Source organism: Nerophis ophidion, linkage group LG10 (assembly GCF_033978795.1).
Source record: "Nerophis ophidion isolate RoL-2023_Sa linkage group LG10, RoL_Noph_v1.0, whole genome shotgun sequence".
Classification (NCBI taxonomy): Eukaryota; Metazoa; Chordata; class Actinopteri; order Syngnathiformes; family Syngnathidae; genus Nerophis; species Nerophis ophidion.
Genome location: NC_084620.1, coordinates 4319877 through 4345031, shown reverse-complemented (window position 1 = coordinate 4345031; position 25155 = coordinate 4319877). Strand labels below are relative to the sequence as shown.

The window sequence follows — 25155 nt, the reverse complement described above, 5'->3', positions numbered from 1 at the left end:
ATGCATTTCGCTGCTTCTATTGTCATACGTATGAGATTGCAAGGCATACTTAGTCAACAGCCATACAGGTTACACTGAAGGTTGTGATATAAACAACTTTAACACTCTTACTCATATGCGCCACACTGTGAACCCACACCAAACAAGAATGACAAACACATTTCGGGAGAACATCCTCACAGTAACACAACATAAACGCAGCACAACAAATACCCAGAATCCTTTGCATCCATGACTCTTCCTGACTATATTATACAACACCCCCGCACCCCCAACCCCGCCCACCTCAACCGACACACGGAGGGGGGGGTGGGTTTTGGTGCTAGCGGGGTGTATAATATAGTCAGGAAGAGTCATGGATCCAAAGGATTCCGGGTATTTGTTGTGTTGCGTTTATGTTGTGTTACTGTGAGGATGTTCTCCCGAAATGTGTTTGTCATTCTTGTTTGGTGTGGGTTCACAGTGTGGCGCATATCAGTAAGAGTGTTAAAGTTGTTTACATCACAACCTTCAGTGTGTCCTGTATGGCTGTTGAACAACTATGCCTTGTAGTTGTGCACACCCATTAGTGGAAGCCACATGCAACATGTTACTGGGCTGGCAAGCTGTTTGTACATGTTATAGAAGGCGTCAAAGGCAGAGGCTTCATAGCACGCCCTTATTATTGTTATCTGAGTGACCATCAGCAGTTATTCGCGAGAATAGTTGCTTTGAGAATTCAGGAACCTCCCGGAAAATTTGGGAGGGTTGACTGACAAGTGTAATGCTGTCAAGCGGAATTCATGTAAAGGTCGCGGGCCGGGTGTCTAAGACCCCTGGTTTACACATAGCACAAAGCAAAAAAAAACCTCTTTATGCTGTGTTAATTAATTTTAAATTTCAAAAGAGTTTTGTGGCGCCTATTGTCTTTTTTATTTTGTGAAACGGGTCAAAATGCCTCTTTGAGTGGTAAAGGTTGCCGACCCCTGATTTAGCGAGTTAATCAGAGAAAATTTTTTATTTTGAAACATTTTTTAATTGCACTTTTTATCTGAGAAATTAAATCAGAGCAACTGGACTGGCTTGATTTTCTTTACGAATGCACAATATTTTTTTTCAAGATGCTTAGGCCAATACAGATAACTGATAACTTATTTATTTGTATTATTTTACAATTTAGATTGAACATTTTGCACACCTTGTTTTGTGGCTGGCATAGGGGCAACTTCTTGAGCAGTGCAGGCGTCTTGGTAGGCTCTCAAAACAGTCTGAGTGATGTTGGTGTTTCAGGTGGCTGATGAGGTTTGATGTGTTGAACCACAATGTTTTTATTTTCCTTCTTTGTGGAATGTTTGCAGTAGACTTTTGCAAATAGCACTCAAAATGCCTTCCTCTGTAAAAATCCCACACGATCGACGCCATATTTATTTACAATGAATTCAATGGAAGTTTACAACAGGACGGGCAAGAAAAAAAGTAATGCTAAATTTGCATCAGACTAACCCACCTACAGCATAGTACAGGTAATCTCACGTCATTGGAGCGTTTATTTTTATTTGGTCCCTTAGGGGAGGTTGCACACATATGCGGTCCTCTCCAAGGTTTCTCATAGTCATCATTGTCACTGTCACCGACATCCCACTGGGTGTGAGTTTTTCCTTGCCCTTATGTGGGCTCTGTACCGAGGATGTCGTTGTGGTTTGTGGAGCCCTTTGAGACACTAGTGATTTAGGGCTATATAAATAAACTTTGATTGATTATTTTTATTGGAGCTATTTTTAAATGTTATTAGACTTATTGGATGTCATAATTCCTCATATCTTGTCTATTTACTGTGTACCCTTGATTCGTACCATCAGATCTCCCTTCCTTTTCTGGCCCCTGTTGGCCTGCGTAAACGCAGTTAGTCATTCATACATTGACTTGCCCCAGCACTTCCATTCTGATGTTTGACTACAATCTGTTTGACTTTATAGATTATTTCTAGTGTTATCAAGAGTATTTATGCCTTTTTATTTTGTACAAGTTTGCCACTGTCAATAAGTATTTGCGGGAAGAGCTACCGCACAAATTAAATGACTGGCAATGTAGTCGTGACTAAAAGGGTGTGCTCTGGGTTTAACCTGTGGATTTTTTTATTTCTGTATTTAATTTCTAAACAGAAGTATTTAATTTCTGTTATGAATTCCGCTATCATTCTTAACCTGCAAGCATCTGTCGTTCTTTGACGCTGCTGCGTTGCACGTGTGTATGGAATGTTGCTGGGGCATACAGTAGCTCTTCCAATCGTGCCAGAGGAGGGGAAGCGTGGCGTGCCTGTGCACAGATCAGTGGGCTCACACTAGCCAAATGTTGCAGACTTAACATGGTTGTAATGAGACAAATTTCAATACATTTGTCCGTATTGAGAGCATCCAAGTGTGGTCTTGGGACTCTGAATCTCCTTAAGGGAGGTTGAAGTGTGAATGTGATGGGCGCTGATGACTTTTACATTTCTTGTCTCGTTTGCTAAAAAGTACAAGGGGAAGAAATGTTGTGGACTTCAGAAAGTTTGGTTCACATTTTTCTTAAAGTACGTCACAGAACACAAAAACATTTGCAGAGTATTTTCTGCTTTCCCAAAAGGAGGAAGCATCATCATTCTCAGCAAAATGACCCCTCCCCCCACCACTGGGCGGTTGTTTGGGTGAATGGCAGCTTGGACGCTCCCATCTCCTTTTATTTACATTTTTTGCTTCAGTGCCCTGGCCCGCAGGAAGGGGGGCTTTTGTTGAAGGTGGGGTCACGTGCTCCTACCGCAGACAATGCTGCCTTTCACTAGTGGAGCTGAACTATTTGAGCTCCTTAAATGAGTGTGTGCTGAAACGTGGCGGCGCCATTGTTGACGTGGGCCTCTCACAGCTTTGTGACTTTGTTTTCTTTGTGCTGCACACACACACACACACACACACACACACACCACATCACATCATGCAACTTGCTGTCATTTGTGTGTGTGTGTGTGTGTGTGTGTGTGTGTGTGTGTGTGTGTGTGTGTGTGTGTGTGTGTGTGTGTGTGTGTGTGTGTGTGTGTGTGTGTGTGTGTGTGTAATATTTGGATTTCAAATGTTTCGAGCATCACAGGAACTACGATGCCCTGCATCGACCTTGTCTATGCGTGGACGTCTTACAAGCTGTGCCTTCGTGTGCAGGTGCCACTCGAATGTTGCTCTTGGCTCGACGAACAGACCTGCGCCGCATTTCTCTGGATACGCCCGACTTCACCGACATCATCCTGCAGGTGGATGACATCCGTCACGCCATCGCCATCGACTACGACCCAGTTGAGGGCTACATCTACTGGACGGATGACGACGTCAAGGCCATCCGCCGCTCCTTACCTGACGGCAGCGACGCCCAATTTGTAGTCACGTCGCAGGTCAACCACCCAGACGGCATTGCGGTTGACTGGATCGCCCGGAATCTATACTGGACCGATACCGGCACCGACCGGATCGAGGTGACCAGGCTCAACGGGACAATGCGAAAGATCCTGATCTCTGAAGACCTGGACGAGCCCAGAGCCATCGTCCTGGACCCGGTGGCTGGGTGAGTGGGAAATTTTAATTCCTTTTTTTTCGTTTTTTGCACATAGAGACCTCATCTTTTCCTTGTGTTGGTGTCAGGTACATGTACTGGACTGACTGGGGCGAAGTCCCAAAGATTGAGCGTGCTGACCTGGACGGGATGGAGCGAGTGGTGATGGTCAATACCTCTCTGGGTTGGCCCAACGGCCTCGCGCTCGACTATGAAGAACGCAAGATCTACTGGGGGGACGCCAAGACTGACATGATTGAGGTGGGTGGTTCTTCTATCTGAATGAATGTATTGATGGAGTGTTTTGCAACTTTAAACATTATTTTAGTTTGTGTGTGTGTGTGTGTGTGTGTGTGTGTGTGTGTGTGTGTGTAGGGTAGTGAGACTGTTGCGTGCTCCCTCTTACGCTCGTTACTTTCTCTCTTGTGTGGTGACCCCGCCTCACCCCCTCCCCGCCTCTGGTGTTGCTCAGACCTCCCTCCCTCAGCTCGAGCACATCTGGTTCCGATTGGGGCCCGCACGCCAGCTGCGGTCGGCTGTGTTTAGAATAGAAGCAGAATCTGAAAGTACGCCACACTGTGGTGAAACATTCCCAATCCAGAGAAGAACTTTTAGCTGGCGATGGAAACGGGATTTTATATTTACACTGACCACATATGTACACTACTTGTGTGAGGCTTGTCTCTCCTGTGGACGTGTGCGTCAACACATAGTGGACAGACTCCTATATGCAGTGATGTCAGCAAACATGGTGTGTCAAAGTGCTGAGTAGGGCTAAGTTTTGGGGAAAAAAAAGGATATTATTGGTTATAGATCGATGTATTTTAAATTTCGCCTTGCATGATATCGATTAGACCCACCCTGCACACCTACGAGTTTTGTGAGTGGAGCAGCAGTATCACACGATGCTAATACTAACTTCCAACAACAAGCCACCCAGGGCAAAACACAAGAAACTAAGGTTTTTTTTTAGCAACACCACTCCATTTTTCAGCAGGCAATGAAAATTCAGTAACAGAGGCCATTGCAAATTTTGTTGACAAGGATTTACATCCCCACTTGCTCGGTGGCTCGTTCACCTGCTCAAAGGGAACCACGCTACGTTTTGATCATGCAATGTAAACATGGACTGAAACTCGGGTTGCAGCTATAGATCATTTTAATATTTGGCGGTGAGGCTCAAATGGTAGAGTAGCTGTATCAGCAACTTGTGGTTCCTGGTTCGCATCCAGCTTCCGCCATCTTAGTCACAACCGTTGTGTCCTTGGGCAAGACACCTCACCCACCTTACTCCTCATAGGTTGTGGTTAGCGCCTTGCATAGCAGCTTCCGCCATCAGTGTGTGAATGGGTGAATGTGACGTACAATGTAAAGCACTCTGGGTATCATGCAGGTGGAGTAGAGTGCTATATAAATACAAACCCTGTTTCCATATGAGTTGTGAAATTGTCCATCCATCCATTTTCTACCGCTTATTCCCTTTTGGGGTCGCGGGGGGCGCTGGCTCCTATCTCGGCTACAATCGGGCGGAAGGCGGGGTACACCCTGAACAAGTCGCCACTTCATCGCAGGGCCAACACAGATAGACAGACAACATTCACACACTAGGGCCAATTTAGTGTTGCCAATCAACCTATCCCCAGGTGCATGTCTTTGGAAGTGGGAGGAAGCCGGAGTACCCGGAGGGAACCCACGCAGTCACGGGGAGAACATGCAAACTCCACACAGAAAGATCCCGAGCCTGGGATTGAACCCAAGACTGCAGGACCTCCGGCTAGTGCATTTAGTGCATTCAATTGAATATGGGTTGAAAAGGATTTGCAAATCATTGTATTCTGTTTTTATTTTATTTTATTTTATTTTTTTATTGTGAAATTGTATTAGATGTAAATAAAAACAGAATACAATGATTTGCAAATCCTTTTCAACCCATATTCAATTAAATGCACTAAATAGACAAGATATTTGATGTTTAAACTCAAACTTAATTTTTTTTTTTGCAAATAATAATTAACTTAGAATTTCATGGCTGCAACACGTGCCAAAGTAGTTGGGAAAGGGCATGTTCACCACTTTGTTACATCACCTTTTCTTTTAACAACACTCAATAAACATTTGGGAACTGAAGAAACTAATTGTTGAAGCTTTGAAAGTGGAATTCTTTCCCATTCTTGTTTTATGTAGAGCTTCAGTCCTTCAACAGTCCGGGGTCTCCGCTGTCGTATTTTACGTTTCATAATGCGCCACACATTTTCCATGGGAGACAGGTCTGGACTGCAGGCGGGCCAGGAAAGTACCCGCACTCTTTTTTTTACGAAGCCACGCTGTTGTAACACGTGCTGAATGTGGCTTGGCATTGTCTTGCTGAAATAAGCAGGGGCGTCCATGAAATAGACGGCACTTAGATGGCAGCATATGTTGTTCCAAAACCTGTATGTACCTTCCAGCATTAATGGTGCCTTCACAGATGTGTAAGTTACCCATGCCTTGGGCACTAATACACCCCCATACCATCACAGATGCTGTTTTTTTAACTTTGCGTCGATAACAGTCTGGATGGTTTGCTTCCCCTTTGTTCCGGATGACACAATGTCGAATATTTCCAAAAGCAATTTGAAATGTGGACTCGTCAGACCACAGAACACTTTTCCACTTTGCATCAGTCCATCTTAGATGATCTCGGGCCCAGAGAAGCCGGCGGCGTTTCTGGATGTTGTTCGCTTTGCATAGTAGAGCTTTAACTTGCACTTACAGATGTAGCGACCAACTGTATTTAGTGACAGTGATTTTCTGAAGTGTTCCTGAGCCCATGTGGTGATATCCTTTAGAGATTGATGTCGGTTTTTGATACAGTGCCCTCTCAGGGATCGAAGGTCACGGTCATTCAATGTTGGTTTCCGGCCATGTCGCTTACGTGGAGTTATTTCTCCAGGTTTTCTGAACCTTTTGATGATATTATGCACCGGAGATGTTGAAATCCCTAAATTTCTTGCAATTGCACTTTGAGAAAGGTTGTTCTTAAACTGTTTGACTATTTGCTCACGCAGTTGTGGACAAAGGGGTGTACCTCACCCCATCCTTTCTTGTGAAAGACTGAGCATTTTTGGGAAGCTGTTTTTATAGCCAATCATGGCACCCACCTGTTCCCAATTAGCGTGATGTTCCAAACAAGTGTTTGATGAGCATTCCTCAACTTTATCAGTATTTATTGCCACCTTTCCCAGCTTCTTTGTCACGTGTTGCTGGCATCAAATTCTAAAGTTAATGATTATTTGCACAAAAACAAATGTTTATCAGTTTGAACATCAAATATGTTGTCTTTGTAGCATATTCAACTGAATATGGCCTGAGAATGATTTGCAAATCATTGTATTCCGTTTATATTTAAATCTAAGACAATTTCCCAAATCATATGGAAACGGGGTTTGTACATACCATTTACCATAGTAATCGAGTAATACATCAATTATTTTGTTTGATTAATCTAGTGAATAATTTTTCTGCTTGCCATAACCTTTTTTCTTTTTTTTCTAACAAAAGCGTCAACAACATTGAAATTAACATGTGTGGATGAATAATATTTAAAAAAAAAAACTCTGCTGTTTGCCACCACACAAATAATGGCACCCACACAGCACCACTCCCTTGTGCGCTTTATTGCAGTGAGTGTGCAGAAACAATGTCCGCTTATATAGTTATTTTTTACATTTGTTTTAGTTACTCATTAAACGATTAATCGAAGTACACTGAGCAAAAATATAAACTCAACACTTTTGTTTTTGCTCCCATTTGTCATGAGTTGAAGTCATATCTAAAACTTTTACTATTTATACAAAAGACCTATTCCTCTCAAATATTGTTCACAAATCTGTCTGAAGCTGTGTTAGTGAGCACATCTTCTTTGCCAAGATAATTCACCCACCTCACAGGTGTGGCATATCAAGACAGCATGATTGTTGCACAGGTAAAAGGACACTGAAAATGTGTAGTTTTGTCACATAGCACAATGCCTCGGATGTCGTAGGTTTTGAGGGAGCGGGCAGTTAGCATGCTGACTGCAGGAATGTCCACCAGAGCTGTTTGCCCGTGAATTGAATGTTCATTTCTCGACCGTAAGTTGTCTCCAAAGGCATTTCAGAAAATTTGGCAGTACATCGAACTGGCCTCACAACCGCAGACCAGGTGTAACCACACGAGCCCAGGAGCTCCACATTCAGCAGATGCACCTCCGTGATTGTCTGAGACCAGCCACCTTGACAGCTGCTGCAACAATTGGTTTGCATAACCAAATAATTTCTGCACAGACCTTGAGAAACCATCTCAGGAAAGCTCATCTGCATGATTGTCGTCCTCACCGAGGTCTCGGCATGACTGCAGTTTGTCGTCGTAACCAACATGAGTGGGAAAATACTCACATTCGATAGTGTCTGTTACTTCGGAGAGGTGTTCTCTTCACGGATGAATCCCGGTTTTCACTGTCCAGAGCGGTTTGTTGATAGCGTGGCCCACGTTGGGGGTGGGACTTTGGCATGGGCAGGCGTATGTTAAGAACAACGAACGCAAGTGCATTTAATTGATGACATTTTGAATGGACAAAGATACCATGACGACAACCTGAGGTCCACTGTTGTTCCGTTCACATGACAATGCACGGCCCTATGTTGCAAGGATCTGTACACAATTCCTGGAAGCTGAAAACATCCCAGTTTTTGCATGGCCAGCATACTCACCGGACATGTCTCCCATTGAGCATTTTTGGTATGCTGTGGATCGGCGTATTCATCACCATGTTTAAGTTCCTGCCAATATCAAGGAACTTGGCACAGCTATTGAAGAGGAGTTGGATACAATCAACAACTTGATGTGAAGATGTGATGCACTGCATTAGGTAAATTGTGGTTACACCAGATACTACTCTGACCCCACCAGATCCCCAATAAAGCAAAACTGCACATTTCAGGTGGCCTTTTATTGTGGGCACCCTAAGTCACACTTGTACAATAATCATGCTGTTTAATCAGCCTGCTGATATGCCACACTTGTGAGGTGCAATGGATTATCTTGGCAAAGAGGAAATGCTTACTTACACAGAATTGTGAACAATATTTGAGAGGAATACGTCTTTTGTGTATTTAGTAAAAGTTTTAGATCTTTGAGTTCAATTCATTACAAATATTAGCAAAAACAGTTGATTATATTTGTATTTATATTTGTGTTCATCCATCCATCCATTTTCTACCGCTTGTCCCTTTTGTGGTTACGGGGGGCGCTGGAACATATCTCAGCTGCATTCGGGCAGAAGGCGGCGTACACCCTGGACAAGTCGCCACCTCATCGCAGGGCCAACACAGATAGACAGACAACCTTCACACACTAGGGTCAATTAAGTGTTTTCCAATCAACCTATCCCCAGGTGCATGTCTTTGGAGTTGGGAGGAAGCCGGAGTACCCGGAGGGAACCCACGCAGTCACAGGGAGAACATGCAGTATAACATAATATAGCTGTAAGCTTTTTTGTAACTGATTTAATCGTTACAGTCCTTACTGAAACTGTTATTTTTAATGGTTACATTTGTAACTGTGGTCTTGTTCACTCTGCAGGTCAATTCCATTTTTTTTGTCCAAACACGTCCTGTATCTGATTTTTTTCATGTCAATTGGAAGAACAGTACAATTCTGAATTTTTCATATCAGACCCGAACCCCTTTGTTATGTGGAAATAAATCGGATATAAATGCGATGCGTTCTCAATGTGAACGCTCCCGGGCTCTGGTCGCATTCATCTGATCACAGCGTCATCAATTAGCGATAGACGTCATAGTTATTCACCAAAATAGACAGCTACAAAATAAATAGTTGACAATGGAGCAGAAAATGTTGACTTTGATTGCACAAAATCCTTGAAATTGCCACAAAAGCGGCAGTACTGAAGCCAGCACCAGAGCTGAAGCCGTTTTTACTTCTTTAAACATTGCAGTGCGTGCGCCGTCATGAAATCAGTCCGCAAGAGGGACTGATTGCATTCACAATAGAAATCACATTTTTTTTTGTAATGTGAACGGCCACTAAAAAGATTGGATTTTGACAAAAAAGATCCGAATTAGACATCCGACCCTGCAGTGTGAACACAGCCTGGGAGTGTTGTAAGATGTGGTTCAAGGTCACTATTAAGACAGATACGGCAGCCGTAACTCGGACATGCTTTTGTTTACATCTTCATCTCCCCACACGCAGCACTGTCCTCATGTGAGCCGGAAAAACCTAGAGCATTTAAATATTTACTGTTACTATTATAATACTTGAAGAAACAATACCATAATCCCATTTGCAGTCATGGAATGTTGCAGTACGAGTACCTTGTAATTTCACTTGTGAACAAGAGACTATTACATTTCAAGTTTAAACAGTTGGTACTAAAAACCTGTTGCTTATGGTAAAGAGAAAAATAAAAGTACATTTGTATTTTGTAACAGACTTGAGAATTCATTATTTAAGTGCAGTGGGCTCAAGTACATGCAAAAAAAACAATAAATAAAATTGCTAAATAAAGTATTGACAAAGTTGCACGTGAATATTACACATGTCGGCAGAGGTAGAGTTGTACTAACAATTAACTAACAATCAAGTTTGAACCGTTTTTTAATAACAATTGCAAAGTATTAATATAAACACTACATTATAAGCAGATATATTAACAGGTCAAATGCAAACTTAAGTCTCGCAGATTCCGAATGAAGAATCCAAGGGTTTAAACTGAAATATTCCCACACTGGTGCGGTGAAATTTTGGTTTTGTGATCGTTTTGTCCATGTTACCTGCTTCATGCTAACTAGTTGCACTCTGTGATGCTAGCCGGCCAGAGCCCCCGCCTCGCCACACAAAGATTTTAAGACACCTAATGGGAACGAGATAATTCACCCCCTTCTTTTCATTCAGCTATGGCACAATTGCGCTTAGCTGTTGAAAGCGGCGAAAAGCGTGAATGCTCTTGAAGCATGCACATGCCGATATATCGACACTGGAAATTACCGGCTTAATTTTAATTTATTGTCAGTTAATTGACTTATCAAGGCCTAAGTTTCCGTATATATTTTGCATAGTACATGACATGTTACATGCACGTGTCACATCGGAGGCTTTCACCATACGGCTTAATCAAAGCCTGAACGTGACGTACATGTGTACGTTTTAGTCAAGTTACCTGCAAGGAAGATGGTGACGTGTTTAAGAGCAATGAGAAGTGTGCCCACCATATGTTGCGTTTGGTACTGCAGGGAAGCAAATAGAGCGGAATCCAGCAGCATTCATGACGGTCAATGAAACAATCTTACAGATGATGAACACAGATGGCACAGGGAGACGGGTCTTGGTGGAGGACAAACTTCCTCACATTTTCGGTTTCACCCTGCTTGGCGACTACATCTACTGGACTGACTGGCAGCGACGCAGCATCGAGCGTGTCCACAAGCACACGGCCGAGCGGGAGATCATCATTGACCAGCTTCCGGACTTGATGGGCCTCAAGGCCACGTACGTGCTCAAGGCCTTTGGTAAGTGCCGTGCGCTCTGTCAGGTGGACAAAATGTTATACAGTGTGTTGAAAATGACGCTGCATATGTTCTCTGGCAGGTACCAACCCGTGTGCAGACAACAATGGCGGCTGCAGCCACTTGTGCCTGTTTAAACCTGTGGGTGTTCAGTGCGGATGTCCCATCGGTCTCGAGCTCATTGCAGACATGCGCACCTGTATCGTCCCCGAGGCCTTCCTGCTTTTCTCCCGCCACACCGACATTCGCCGCATCTCACTAGAGACCAACAACAACAATGTGGCCATCCCGCTCACTGGCGTCAAGGAGGCATCGGCTTTAGACTTTGATGTCACGGACAACCGCATCTACTGGACAGACATTACTCTGAAGGTGAAACATATTTGTTTGTTTGATGGGCACAATTGGCCCAAGCCTCAATTTTAACCCCTCCTCTGCCCCCAGACTATCAGCCGAGCCTTCATGAACGGCAGCGCCCTCGAACATGTGGTGGAGTTTGGTCTCGACTATCCAGAGGGGATGGCTGTAGACTGGTTGGGGAAGAACCTGTACTGGGCAGACACTGGCACTAACCGCATCGAGGTGGCCAAACTGGACGGGCAGCATCGGCAGGTCCTGGTCTGGAAAGATTTGGATAGTCCAAGGGCTCTGGCTTTGGACCCTGCTGAAGGGTTAGCATCGCATGTGGATGTTGTGATTGAGACACTTAAACCAACTGGCCTCCTGTGCTACCAACACTGGTGTAGAAAGGTTAATGAATGTCTTAGGGGTGATGTGTGTGCGTGCGCGTGCCTGCCTGCGCGTGTATATGTATATATATATAATATATATATGTATATATATATATGTGTATATATATATATATATATATATATATATATATATATATATATATACATGTATGTGTATATATATATACACGTGTATATATATTTTCCTTGCCCTTATGTGGGCCTACCGAGGATGTCGTGGTGGTTTGTGCAGCCCTTTGAGACACTAGTGATTTAGGGCTATATAAGTAAACATTGATTGATTGATTGATTGATATATATATATATATATATATATATATATATATATATATATATACATATACATATACATATATATATGTATATGTATGTATATATATATGTATATATATATATATATATATATATATATATATATATGTATATATATATATATATGTGTATATGTGTGTGTATATATATTTGTGTGACTGTGTATATATGTGTATGTATATATGTGTGTGTATGTATATATATATATGTATGCATGTATATGTGTGTGTGTATATACATATGTATATACATGTGTGTATATATAGTATGTGTGTATATATGTATATATACACATATGTGTGTATATATATATATGTGTGTATATATACATATGTATATATACATTGTGTGTGTGTGTATATATATACACATCTATATGTACATATACATGTATATATACATAAGTATATATACATTGTGTGTGTGTGTATGTATGTATATAGATATATATACATGTATGTGTATATATATATACACGTGTATATATACACACACGTATATATACATACACATATATTTCTATATGTACATATATGTGTATATATATATATGTACATATATATACATATACAGTACATATGTGTATATATATATATGTATATTTGTATCTACATACAGTATATGCGCGTGTGTATATATACATATATGTATATACGTACTGTGTATGTATGTATTAATGAATGGCTGTGTATATACACGTGTGTGTGTGTGTGTGTATATATATGTATATACATACTGTATATGTGTATGTATGTATTAATGTATGGATATGTCTGTATATATGCATATGGATTTATGCATGTGTATATACTGTATGTTTATGTGTGTGTGTGTATAGATATCTCTATAGATAAATATTTTTATAGCGATATGGATTTAGAGATATACAGTATATGTGTATATATGTACGTATGTGTGTATGTATACATATATTCATATTTATGTATTGTATATATTAGCTGAGATAGGCACCAGCGACCCCAAAAAAGGGAATAAGCGGTAGAAAATGGATGCATATAGTGTATATGTTTTTTTGTTTTTTTTCAAGCCAACATTGAAATAAATAACTTCCTGCTCCAAGCCCTATTTGGATAACATCTATTTTTTTAAAATATAGATTAAAGTGTAGTTTGTGCACACCTGGAGGTATGAAAGACTTTAAGTTGGATTTGACGAACTGTACCTGTAGATTTGTCCTGACAAAGACGAGTATCTTTCAGCGATGGTAAAGGGCTGGTCTTACAGCACCATCATTTCCATGATGTAATCACAGATTAAGCCCTCGGATCGTTCTAAGGCAAATGTTTTGCACTTTGCAAGCGCTGCGGCGAAATAACAAGCCCCGGGCCTTTCTTTGTGCCTGACTTTTGGTAGCTTCTTTAGCAGCAGGCATCTCCGTAGGCTTACACAATACCGTCGTAGCTGTGCTATTATTTCAGGTGGATGATATGATTTATTGTCTTCAAGCACCAAGTTTTTTTTCCCCTTCTTTCGGATTGTGTGCAGAACATTTGTTGCAGATGGCACATGAATGGTCTTCCTCTGAAACAGTGAAGAAGTCCCACACAATCGATGCCATGTTTGTTTACAATGAGTTCATGCTTACAGCACGGCACATAGGAGAAAGGAGCACTATTTGCTCATCCTAACTCACTTGCAGGACTGTACGGGTAATTTCACCTCAATGGAGCGTTTTTCTGTTGTTCTGTTATCTGATTTATCGGTGAGATGATATCATAATTAATTTATTCCTCAGATATTTATTGTGCACCCCGAGAATGTTTTTGGTTGTCGTAGAGGTTGTTGGAGCACTTTCTGTTAGTCTATGCCCAAATTAATCTTATTAGCACTAATATGTGAATGTGGACTAAATGAATAATGGGTTTTAGTCTGAAGCGTTTAGGGTCTCTGGAAAAATTTGAAATATAAATCCTTTACTACTACTAAAAATGTGCTTCTGGTCTTCCTCTTCAGCTACATGTACTGGACTGAATGGGGCGGCAAGCCAAAGATCGACCGATCGGCAATGGACGGCACAGGTCGCATCACTCTGGTGGCAGATGTGGGCCGAGCCAACGGACTTACCATCGACTACGCCGAGCGCCGCCTGTATTGGACCGACCTGGACACGACGCTGATTGAGTCGGCCAACATGCTCGGTAAACAATATTTTTTATGAGAATACACTTAAAACACAGTCCAGCAGTCAAAATAATCAATCAATCAATGTTTATTTATATAGCCCTAAATCACAAGTGTTTCAAAGAGCTGCACAAACCACGACGACATCCTCGGTAGAGCCCACATAAGGGCAAGGAAAAACTCACCCCAGTGGTACGTCGACAATGGTGACTATGAGAAACCTTGGAGAGGACCGCATATGTGGGCAATTTTTTTGGGCTCTGTGAATCACTAATAAGCCGGAGTACTTTGAAGGCAGATTTCTTGCCGGGACATATGGTACAATACAATCGGCAAGATAGGCTGGAGCTAGACCGTGTAGTATTTTAAACGTAAGTAGTAAAACCTTAAAGTCAGATCTTAAGTGCACAGGAAGCCAGTATAGGCGTAATATGATCAAACTTTCTTGTTATTGTCAAAAGTCTAGCAGCCGCATGTTGTACCAACTGTAATCGTTTAATGTTAGACATAGACAACCTACTCAGTGGCATAGTGGCCGAGTCATACCAAAGACTACAAAAAATGGGACCCATTGCCTCCCTGCTTGGCACTCAGCATCAAGGGTTGGCTTTGGGGGTTAAATCACCATAAATGATTCCCGGCGCGGCACAGCTGCTGCCCACTGCTCCCCTCACCTCCCAGGGGGTGAACAAGGGGAATGGTCAAATACAGAGGACACATTTCACCACACCTAGTGAGTTTGTGACAATCATTGGTACTTTAACTTTAACATTGGGAGACCCCAAAATAATACGTTACAGTAATCGAGACGAGACGTAACAAACGCATGGATAATGATCTCAGCGTCGTTAGTGGACAAAATGGAGCGAATTTTAGCGATATAACGGAGATGAAAGAAGGCCGTTTTAGTAATGCTTTTAATGTGTGCCTCAAAGGAGAGAGTTGGGTCGAAGATAATACCCAGATTCTTTACCGAGTCGACTTGTTTAATTGTTTGGTTGTCAAATGTTAAAGTTGTATTATTAAATAGAGGTCGGTGTCTAGCAGGACCAATAAACAGCATTTCCGTTTTTTGGCGTTGAGTTGCAAAAAGTTGGCGGACATCCATTGTTTAATTTCATTAAGACACGCCTCCAGCTGACTACAATCCGGTGTGTTGGTCAGCTTTAGGGGCATGTAGAGTTGGGTGTCATCAGCAGTTTTAGGGGCATGTAGAGTTGGGTGTCATCAGCAGTTTTAGGGGCATGTAGAGTTGGGTGTCATCAGCAGTTTTAGGGGCATGTAGAGTTGGGTGTCATCAGCAGCTTTAGGGGCATGTAGAGTTGGGTGTCATAAGCATAGCAGTGAAAGCTAATACCGTATTTGCGTATGATGTCACCTAGCGGCAGCATGTAGATGCTGAAGAGTGCAGGGCCAAGGACCGAACCCTGGGGAACTCCACACGTTACCTTAACATAGTCCGAGGTCACATTGTTATGGGAGACACACTGCATCCTGTCAGTAAGATAAGAGTTTAACCAAGACAGGGCTAAGTCTGACAAACCAATTCGTGTTTTGATACGTTCTAAGAAAATATTATGATCGACGGTATGGAAAGCAGCGCTAAGATCGAGGAGCAGCAACATAGATGACGTATCAGAATCCATCGTTAGCAATAGATCATTAGTCATTTTTGCGAGGGCTGTCTCCGTGGAGTGATTTGCCCTGAAACCGGATTGAAAGGTTTCACATAGATTGTTAGACGCTAAGTGTTCATTTAGCTGCTTTGCAACAATTTTTTCAAGGATTTTCTAAATAAAGGGCAGGTGAGACACCGGTCGGTAGTTTACCATGAGGTCAGGATCGAGGTTAGTTCTTTTAAGGAGAGGATGAATAACCGCTTTTTTGAATGCTAGGAGAACAGTGCCAGAGGAAAGTGATAAGTTTACAATATTTAGCACTGATGGACCTAATAATACAAAGAGCTCCTTGATAAGTTTCCCAGAAAGTGGGTCAAGTAAACATGTTGTTTGTTTTATTCCATTTACACGTAACTATTCTTCTAATGTTATTTCATCAAAACGAGAGAAACTATTTTGGAGGGCAGTATCCGCCGTATATACAATCGTGTCAGTGTTAATAGAACCCCGTTGTAGCTGGGACGCATTGTCTTTAATCTCCTTTCTAATGAGTTCAATTTTTTTATTAAATAAATTCATAAAGTCATCTGCCGAGTGGGTGGAGCTACTGGAAGGAGTCCCTTGTTGGGTTAGTGATGCTACTGTACTAAACAAAAATTTAGGATCGTTTTTATTAAGGTGGATGAGATTTGAGTAATATTTAGCTTTAGCTAAGGTAAGCATGTGTTTATTAGTTATTAAACTATCACTCGTTCGTTTATTATTTATGTAACACCACAGCTATCAATTATAGTCTGGAGCGCCACGCACGGTGGATCCGATGAAGTATTCATATGGATATTAAAGTCCCCCATTATAGTTATATTATCGGCGTGTGTCACTAGATCAGCAACGAACTCTGAGAATTCACTGATATAGTCCGAATAGGACCCAGGAAGGTGGTAGATAGAAGCCAGGTATAAAGGCAGCGGTGTGATAGACCTCATAGTGAGCACCTCAAACGATTTATATTTATTATTTAGGTTAAAACTAAGGTTAAAGTTTTCGTTGTATTTCAGTGCGAGCCCCCCCCAACCCCCCCCCCCCCCCCCCCCCAATTTTAAGGGGACGGGCAATATGCTCATTCGTATAGTTAGGAGGAGAAGCCTCATTTAGTGCAAAAATGTCGTATGGTTTAAGCCAGGTTTCGCTGAGACCAATGACGTTAAGATTGTTTTCTCTAATGACCTCAATAACTAATAACGTTTTGGGAGACAATGATTTTTTGTTTAAAAAGCCTATATTATAGGTAGTAGGCTGTTTTAAGGATTTTTTGATAAAATTATCCGTAGTAGCAAAATTAAAAATTTTACGTTTATTATGCTTAGTGAACTTAAAAAAATTACGACCATGTCAAGGAATTGATATGACGGGTATTTTCAGATTGTTTGCTTGGTGCTGCGATAAGCTGAACGCATCATAATAATCCCAAAACCTTCTGGACCAGGGGTCGGGAACCTTTTTGGCTGAGAGAGCCATAGAAGCCAAATATTTTTGAAAGTATTTCCGTGAGAGCCATATAATTATTTTTTTTAAACACCGAATACAACTATATGCATGCATTTTTAAGAAAGACCAACATTTTTAGAGTATAATAAGTGTCTTGTTCTTTGTAATAACATTGTTATTCTGAGGCTAACCAAAAATAAATAAAATACTTCTTAACATTAATCAGACTTCTTGAACAGGTGCGGTAGAAACCGAATGGATGGATGAAAATGCATGAGAATGTTTTATATTTTGAACGTTATTTTTGATACTGTGATTACTAGCGGAATTATTCATTACTTATTGTGTTAAGCAATGTCAGCTAAGATTTATCTGAGAGCCAGATGCAGTCATCAAAAGAGCCACATCTGGCTCTAGAGCCATAGGTTCCCTACCCCTGTTCTGGACTTTAATTTCTTGGCATGCAGAACACTACCAAATTTCTGTCCTCAGCTTTTGGCCTGCCACTCTGAAGAAGGAAAATATTCCTCCACCCAAATGAAGAAGAGTTTAACACCTGTTTTTTATTAGCCTCTTAGCATTAGTCAATCTGGATCATTGTGTGTGCGTGTGTGCACGCTTGTTTTTGTATTTTTTTTTTTTTCCCATTTTTGAAGCCACTAATAGTTTCTTTGATTTTGCTCTCGTACTTTGCTGATTTATGTTCAACATTGTGTGTGTGTTTTTGCAGGTCAGGGCCGAGAGGTGATAGCCGATGACCTACCCCACCCCTTTGGCCTCACCCAGTACCAGGACTACATCTATTGGACGGACTGGAGCCAGCGCAGCATCGAACGTGCCAACAAGACGAGCGGACAGAACCGTACCATCATCCAGGGCCACCTGGACTATGTCATGGACATCCTGGTCTTTCACTCGTCCCGACAGGGCGGCTGGAACGCTTGCGCCTCAACCAACGGTCATTGCTCGCACCTCTGCCTCGCCGTTCCTGTCAGCAGCTTCGTATGCGGCTGTCCCGCCCATTTTTCGCTCAACTATGACAACAAGACTTGCAGCGGTAAGAAGCCCCGCCTTCCCTGCGTTCAGTGCAGGCCAGTGTTTTGGTGTGCTTGGCTGTAAACATGTCTGTCTTTACAGCGCCCACGTCCTTCCTGCTGTTCAGCCAAAAGACGGCCATTAATCGGATGGTGATTGACGAGCAGCAGAGTCCCGATATAATACTGCCTATCCACAACCTAAGGAACGTTCGCGCCATCGATTATGACCCGCTGGACAAACAGCTCTACTGGATCGACTCCAAGCAGAACGTAATCCGCCGAGCTCAGGAGGACGGGAACCAGGTGGGTTTGAAACTGATTCGGGGGAAAAAAGAGTCAATAGTTGTGACATTCTAACGTGCGGCCTTTCTCTCGCAGAGCATGACTGTGGTGTCGGGCTCACCGGCCGGGCCCAGTCAGGGCCTGCAGCCGTACGACTTAAGCATCGACATTTACAGCCGCTTTATCTACTGGACCAGCGAGGTCACCAACGTCATCAACGTCACTCGCACGGACGGCGGCCGTGTTGGCGTGGTCCTGCGAGGGGCACACGACAAGCCCCGCGCCATCGTGGTCAACCCAGAGAGAGGGTGGGTGTCTCCCTCCTTTTGTAGCACAGGTTACATAGTCACACGTGAAGCTCATTTGGCGTTTAGGGATGAAAGAAAAGATGGAGGCGTGGATTTCTAGACGGAAAGATTGGCATGCTAACACCTCTCCAGGAGCTTTTACTGTTCTGCCAGATTTGTGCGAGTTCCAGGAAACATTTAAAGACTTTCATATGTTTCTCTCGCAGGTACTTTTTTTTCCCCTCTCTGCGCGCCAAAAAGACTTTTTGTTTTCTCTTCATTTCTTCTTGTTTATTCTCTCGCTCTCGTCGCTGCCAAGTCGTTTGTTTGCAACCATAATTGCAGCCTTTCCTTCGGGCCGAGGTCCGTGCAGTAATCTGTGTGGTTCAGCGATGAAGTTTGCAGATGTTCCGCTTCCTTCCAACATTCCAGAAACAAACACATCCAGTCATGATGATGATGATGATGATGATGAAGACTCATGTCTTATGTGTCATAGGTACATGTACTTTACCAACCTGCTGGAGCGTTCGCCAACCATCGAGCGGGCAGCGCTGGACGGCACAGAGCGGGAGGTTCTGTTTTTCAGCGGACTGGGCAAGCCTGTCGCCCTCGCCATTGACAACGAACTGGGGAAGCTGTTCTGGGTGGACTCTGACCTGCGGCGCATCGAGAGCAGCGACCTGTCAGGTATGTGTGTCGTGTGGCCTCACTTCAGCTGAGGCAGGAAAAGTGGAGGTCGGCGACACGATGCCTAACGCGCGCCTCATTCCAGTGATTCTCTGGCGCCCCACACAGGCCGCTGGCAGTGTTAAACAGCCTCAAAGAGATCCTGGTGGGGCAAGAACAACTTTTTGTCCTGGTTTGACTTCTTGAAGTCTGCAGAGACTGGCGCCACCCTCAGGAGGGTTTGAGCATTGCAGATAATTAGTAAATTGTCAGCTGAGTTTAAATTTGAATGACATCTGACCTGATGTCCTGCTCATTAACGTCTGTCCTACTCCTCCTTCCCTTCCCTTGCCTCACCCTTCAGTTCCTCACCCATTTTGTTGCCTTAGTTCCTGAGCTTTTTGGCCCGACAACCTTGTTTTTTTTTTTTTTGTCCCTGCCGCCTCCTCTCTTTAGGCGGAAATCGCATCGTCATAGCCGACTCCAACATCCTGCAGCCAGTGGGCCTCACGGTGTTCGGGAAGCATCTTTACTGGATCGACAAGCAACAGCAAATGATCGAGCGCATCGATAAGGTCACCCGCGAGGGCCGCACAAAGATCCAAGCCCGCATCGCCTACTTAAGTGACATCCACGCCGTCCACGAGCTGGACATGAGGGAGTATGGTGAGTGCCACCCACCAGGTAAAGCACTAAAGCAAGGCTGCCAAGCTGACTTCTCGCTGCTTTCAGGCAAACACCCGTGCACGTGGGACAATGGCGGCTGTTCTCACATCTGTATCGTAAAGGGTGACGGGACCACCCGTTGCTCTTGTCCTGTCCACCTGGTTCTGCTGCAAGACGAGCTGTCCTGCGGAGGTGAGCGCTGCCCAGTTGAATGAACCCAGCCAATTATTACGCCTCCCTGACTCCCTTATGTTCCTATTTCCTCTTAGAGCCACCCACCTGTTCTCCAGAGCAGTTCTCCTGCAGGTCCGGCGAAGTGGACTGCATCCCTCAGGCATGGCGCTGCGATGGCTACGCAGAGTGCGACGACAGTAGCGACGAGGTGGACTGTCCCGTCTGCTCCGAATCCGAGTTCCAGTGCGACAGCCAGCAGTGCATTGACTTGAGCCTTCGTTGCAACGGCGAGGTTAACTGTCAGGACAACTCTGACGAGCACAAGTGTGAAGGTAGGCGCTCGCCATCTTTGACAGTGACCACATGACCCTGGTCTTTACATACGTTCATGCTTTTATTTCTGTCTGTGCCGCAGTGCGCTGCCCCGCAGACGAGTTCACCTGCTCCAATGGTCAGTGCATCGGCAAACACAAGAAGTGCGACAACAACATGGATTGCACCGACAACTCGGACGAGATCGGCTGCTGTAAGCTAAGCACAAAATCTTCACGCTGCGCCTGGCGTGGAGCACGTGTCACACTCTTTTTCTGTGCACCTAGATGCCACCGACGAGCCACCTCCTTCCAACGACACCATTGGCTCCATCGTGGGCGTGGTTATGGCCTTGTTTGTGGTGGGCGCCGTCTATTTTGTGTGCCAGCGCGTCCTCTGTCCCCAGATGAAGGACGACGGCGAGACGGTCACCAACGACTTTGTGGTCCACGGACCGTCATCAGTGCCTCTGGGATATGTGCCGCATCCCAGCTCCTTGACCAGCTCGCTGCCAGGTGAGAATCGGCACCACAGATCAGTTTTCTCTTGAAAACGAAAAAGCGCCAACAGTCAGTGCATGCGTATGTGTCAGGCATGTCCGGAGGCAAATCTGGGATTGGCTCCCTGAGCATCATGGGCGGGAGCAGCGGGCCATCCTTCGACCGCTCCCACATCACCGGGGCCTCATCCAGCAGCTCGTCCAGCACCAAGGGCGCCTACTTCCCAACGGTGAGACTTGCTAACCCCAGCAATGTTCCAGAAAACCAAGTATATTTGTGTGTGACAGTTTGTTTTGGCCATTGGCAGATTCTAAACCCGCCTCCTTCTCCGGCCACCGTCCGCTCGCAGTACACCGTAGAGTTGGGTTACTCCTCCAACAGCCCCTCCACACACAGATCATACAGGTAGCGCTTGTCAGCGTTTGACAGACCACTTGCTTCCTGTTCCTCCTCACACGACCTTGTCTCTGCCCCGCAGCTATCGTCCCTACACGTACCGCCATTTTGCCCCGCCCACCACGCCCTGCAGCACGGACGTGTGCGACAGCGACTACACGCCGGGCCGTCGTGTGCCGCTCAAGTCTAGCGCCGCCGCCAAGGGCTACACCAGCGACCTCAACTACGACTCTGAGCCTTTCCCGCCTCCGCCGACTCCACGCAGCCAGTACCTGTCGGCGGAGGAGAACTGCGAGAGCTGCCCGCCGTCGCCTTACACCGAACGCAGCTACTCGCACCACCTATACCCGCCGCCACCATCACCCTGCACGGACTCTTCGTGAGCCACAAGGAGCACAGATGGCAGCTCCGCCCCCTCAGTGTAAATAGGAATTGTTCATAAATGAGGTCAAAAATGGGAAACGCCAGGCTGGCTGCGGAACATTTGTACATTGAAAAGAGAAAAGCATATTTATATATTTTCTATACAGTGATGATGCCATAGAGGTTTGTATTAAGACATTTGTACATTTTTTAAGAAAAGCTTTTATTAAAATCACACACATACAAGTTGCCTTAAAGGACACCATGCCAAATATCTACCATCAGCAGCTCCGCCCACTCGCAGTTCTAACTGCCCTCTTCACACCTGGGACGCCGCGCCAAAGGAGTGGAGCTAGCACCCATGTGATGCGAGCACAGCGCAATAAAAGCGTCCCGTCGGGACCCAAACCAAAATGTGCGTCTCGCTCACGTCCCAAAGCTGCCGTGTGGCTCAGCGTTCCCAAGCCGTGCCTGAGCAGTGAGACAGGAAGTATTTTTGTATAAGCTATCTCGGGAAGAAGAAACATTGTAAAGCTGTCATTCCGTCTATTTTTCTACACACGACAATCTGCTCGTCTCACACACGCACACTAAGTTTCACCAGCATTAATGTGACAATCTCAACAGCTGTGACGATTAAACCTGTGGAAAGACTTAAGGTCTGCTGAAATGAAGGGTCAGGTCAGCCCCAACCCGTGGCAAAGTTGGTGTCCTTGCAGGAGGTCCAAGTCAGCGAGCATTACTTTCAAACTTGTTGGATGACTCAATAAGTGTTGGCTTCCATTCATGTTATGTACCAATGTTTGCGTGTCATTTGTCTGACAAAGATTCCAACGTGGGGCACTTGAGCATTCTCTGATGCTTGTGCTCTCAGTGCGGGCCCAGTCGACGAAGTTGGTGCTTAAAGAGTCCAAATGTAGAAATGATTTTGTTCTTCAAGCACTTTTGTCTCTTGGACGGGGAAAAAATGAGAGCGGTTTGGATCTTTGAGCTTTCTCTGGAGGTGACCAACATTTGGTTCTTTCATTGCCACTCTGTAAAGCAGTTTGTTCTCACATGGACTCTACAGCTGCCACCATGAGCTCTTGTAACATCAAATGCTGATTTTCTGTTGTCTTTTTGTTCGACATAAAGTGAGTGACATTTTACCACCGTGTTGGTGTGATTAATCAGCACTTTTAAATGAATTACCGTATTTCCTTGAATTGCCGCCGGGGCGCTAATTAATTTAAAACCTCTTCTCACTCCGGCCCTTACCAAAGGCATGCGGTAAAGGTAAGCATGCGCTAATTATTTTAAAACCTCTTCTCACTCCGGCACTTACCAAAGGCATGCAGTAAAAATTTGAGTGTGATGTAAGCTTGGACCTTTAATCCTACTGAATAGCTCGTAATCTTCTTCCCTTTATGCGATTTCAAATTACCGGTATTGAAATCAGCCTCCATTTTGAATATGATGACAGGGGTCACGAGTTTGACCAGGCGGTAATACTAATCATGCGCAAATTATTTTGCGAAACGAGTTTGACCCGGCAGTAATTCAAGGCAGGCGCATACTATATGCCCTGCGGCAATTCAAAGAAATACAGTATGCTACAAACTTTCCCTCTCCGGATAGTGGGAGTGCTGGAACCTATCCCAGCTGCATTCGCGTGGAAGACGGAGTACACCCAGGACAAGTCCCCACCTAATTGCAGACCCAACACAGGCAGGCAACATTCACACTTGCACACTAGAGCCAATTTAGAATAGTATTGCCCATCAACAATCCAGGTGCATGTCTTTGGAAGTGGGAGGAAGCCGGAGTACCCAGCAGGGAACCCACCCAGTCACGGGAAAGACCCTGAGCCCAAGACATTATTTTAGTGAATACTGAAATAAACTGCAACAAAAAAACAGTGCAATACATTTTCATATCATGGTCACTACTGCCTTGTTTCTCTTATGTTCTTATTTTTACTGAGATATTTTTTATGAGGGATGCCGTCAAGCTGAAGAAGGAGTCCTATCGGGCTTTTTTGCTTCATAGGACTCCGGAGGCAGCAGACAGGTACCGACAAGCCAAGCGGTGTGCAGCTTCAGCGGTTGAGGAGGCAAAAACTCAGACATGGGAGGAGTCCGGGGAAGCCATGGAAAACGACTTCCGGCCAGCTTCGAAGCGATTCTGGACCACCATCCGCCGCCTCAGGAAAGGTAAGCAGTGCAATGGTGGGGATTGTGTTCTGCTGACCTCGACTGCAAATGTTGTGGAGGGAATACTTCAAAGACCTCCTCAATCCTACCAGCAAGTCTTCCAATGAGGAAGCAGTGCCTGGGGAATCTGTGGTGGACTCTCCTATTTCTGGGGCTGAGGTCGCTGAGGTAGTTAAAAAGCTCCTCGGTGGCAAGGCCCCGGGGGTGGATGAGATCCGCCCGGAGTTCCTTAAGGCTCTGGATGCTGTGGGGGCTGTCTTGGTTGACAAGACTGCAGCATCGCGTGGACATCGGGGGCGGTACCTCTGGATTGGCAGACCGGGGTGGTGGTCCCTCTCTTTAAGAAGGGGGACCAGAGGGTGTGTTCCAACTATCGTGGGATCACACTCCTCAGCCTTCCCGGTAAGGTTTATCCAGGTGTACGGGAGAGGAGGCTTCGCCGGATAGTCCAACCTCGGATTCAGGAGGAACAGTGTGGTTTTCGTCCTGGTTGTGGAACTGTGGACCAGCTCTATACTCTGGGCAGGGTTCTTGAGGGTGCATGGGAGTTTGCCCAACCAGTCTACATGTGCTTTGTGGACTTGGAGAAGGCATTGGACCGTGTCCCTCGGGAAGTCCTGTGGGGAGTGCTCAGAGAGTATGGGGTATGGGACTGTCTTATTGTGGCGGTCCGCTCCCTGTATGATCAGTGTCAGAACATAGTCCACTCCCTGTATGATCAGTGTCAGAACATAGTCCGCTCCCTGTATGATCAGTGCCAGAGCTTGGTCCGCATTGCTGGCAGTAAGTCGGACACGTTTCCAGTGAGGGTTGGACTCCGCCAAGGCTGTCCTTTGTCACCGATTCTGTTCATAACTTTTAT

At 44.5% G+C, this 25155-nt stretch overlaps 1 protein-coding gene across 1 annotated transcript in view; it reads left to right on the top strand.

The window, feature by feature from the left end:
* lrp6 (low density lipoprotein receptor-related protein 6) overlaps window positions 1–23249 on the top strand; it is a 60912-nt gene extending 37663 nt beyond the window's left edge. Inside the window, exons 6-23 of the mRNA XM_061912107.1 lie at window positions 3171–3567; window positions 3645–3816; window positions 10889–11105; window positions 11185–11474; window positions 11547–11773; window positions 14141–14325; window positions 18146–18472; window positions 18553–18755; window positions 18831–19042; window positions 19521–19711; window positions 20147–20356; window positions 20423–20548; window positions 20626–20862; window positions 20946–21056; window positions 21130–21357; window positions 21435–21571; window positions 21650–21747; window positions 21821–23249. Of these exons, the coding sequence (XP_061768091.1) occupies window positions 3171–3567; window positions 3645–3816; window positions 10889–11105; window positions 11185–11474; window positions 11547–11773; window positions 14141–14325; window positions 18146–18472; window positions 18553–18755; window positions 18831–19042; window positions 19521–19711; window positions 20147–20356; window positions 20423–20548; window positions 20626–20862; window positions 20946–21056; window positions 21130–21357; window positions 21435–21571; window positions 21650–21747; window positions 21821–22121 (3869 nt within the window). The 3' untranslated portion in view covers window positions 22122–23249. The remainder of the gene's footprint in view (window positions 1–3170; window positions 3568–3644; window positions 3817–10888; window positions 11106–11184; window positions 11475–11546; window positions 11774–14140; window positions 14326–18145; window positions 18473–18552; window positions 18756–18830; window positions 19043–19520; window positions 19712–20146; window positions 20357–20422; window positions 20549–20625; window positions 20863–20945; window positions 21057–21129; window positions 21358–21434; window positions 21572–21649; window positions 21748–21820) is intronic.
* The last annotated feature ends 1906 nt before the right edge of the window (window positions 23250–25155 follow it).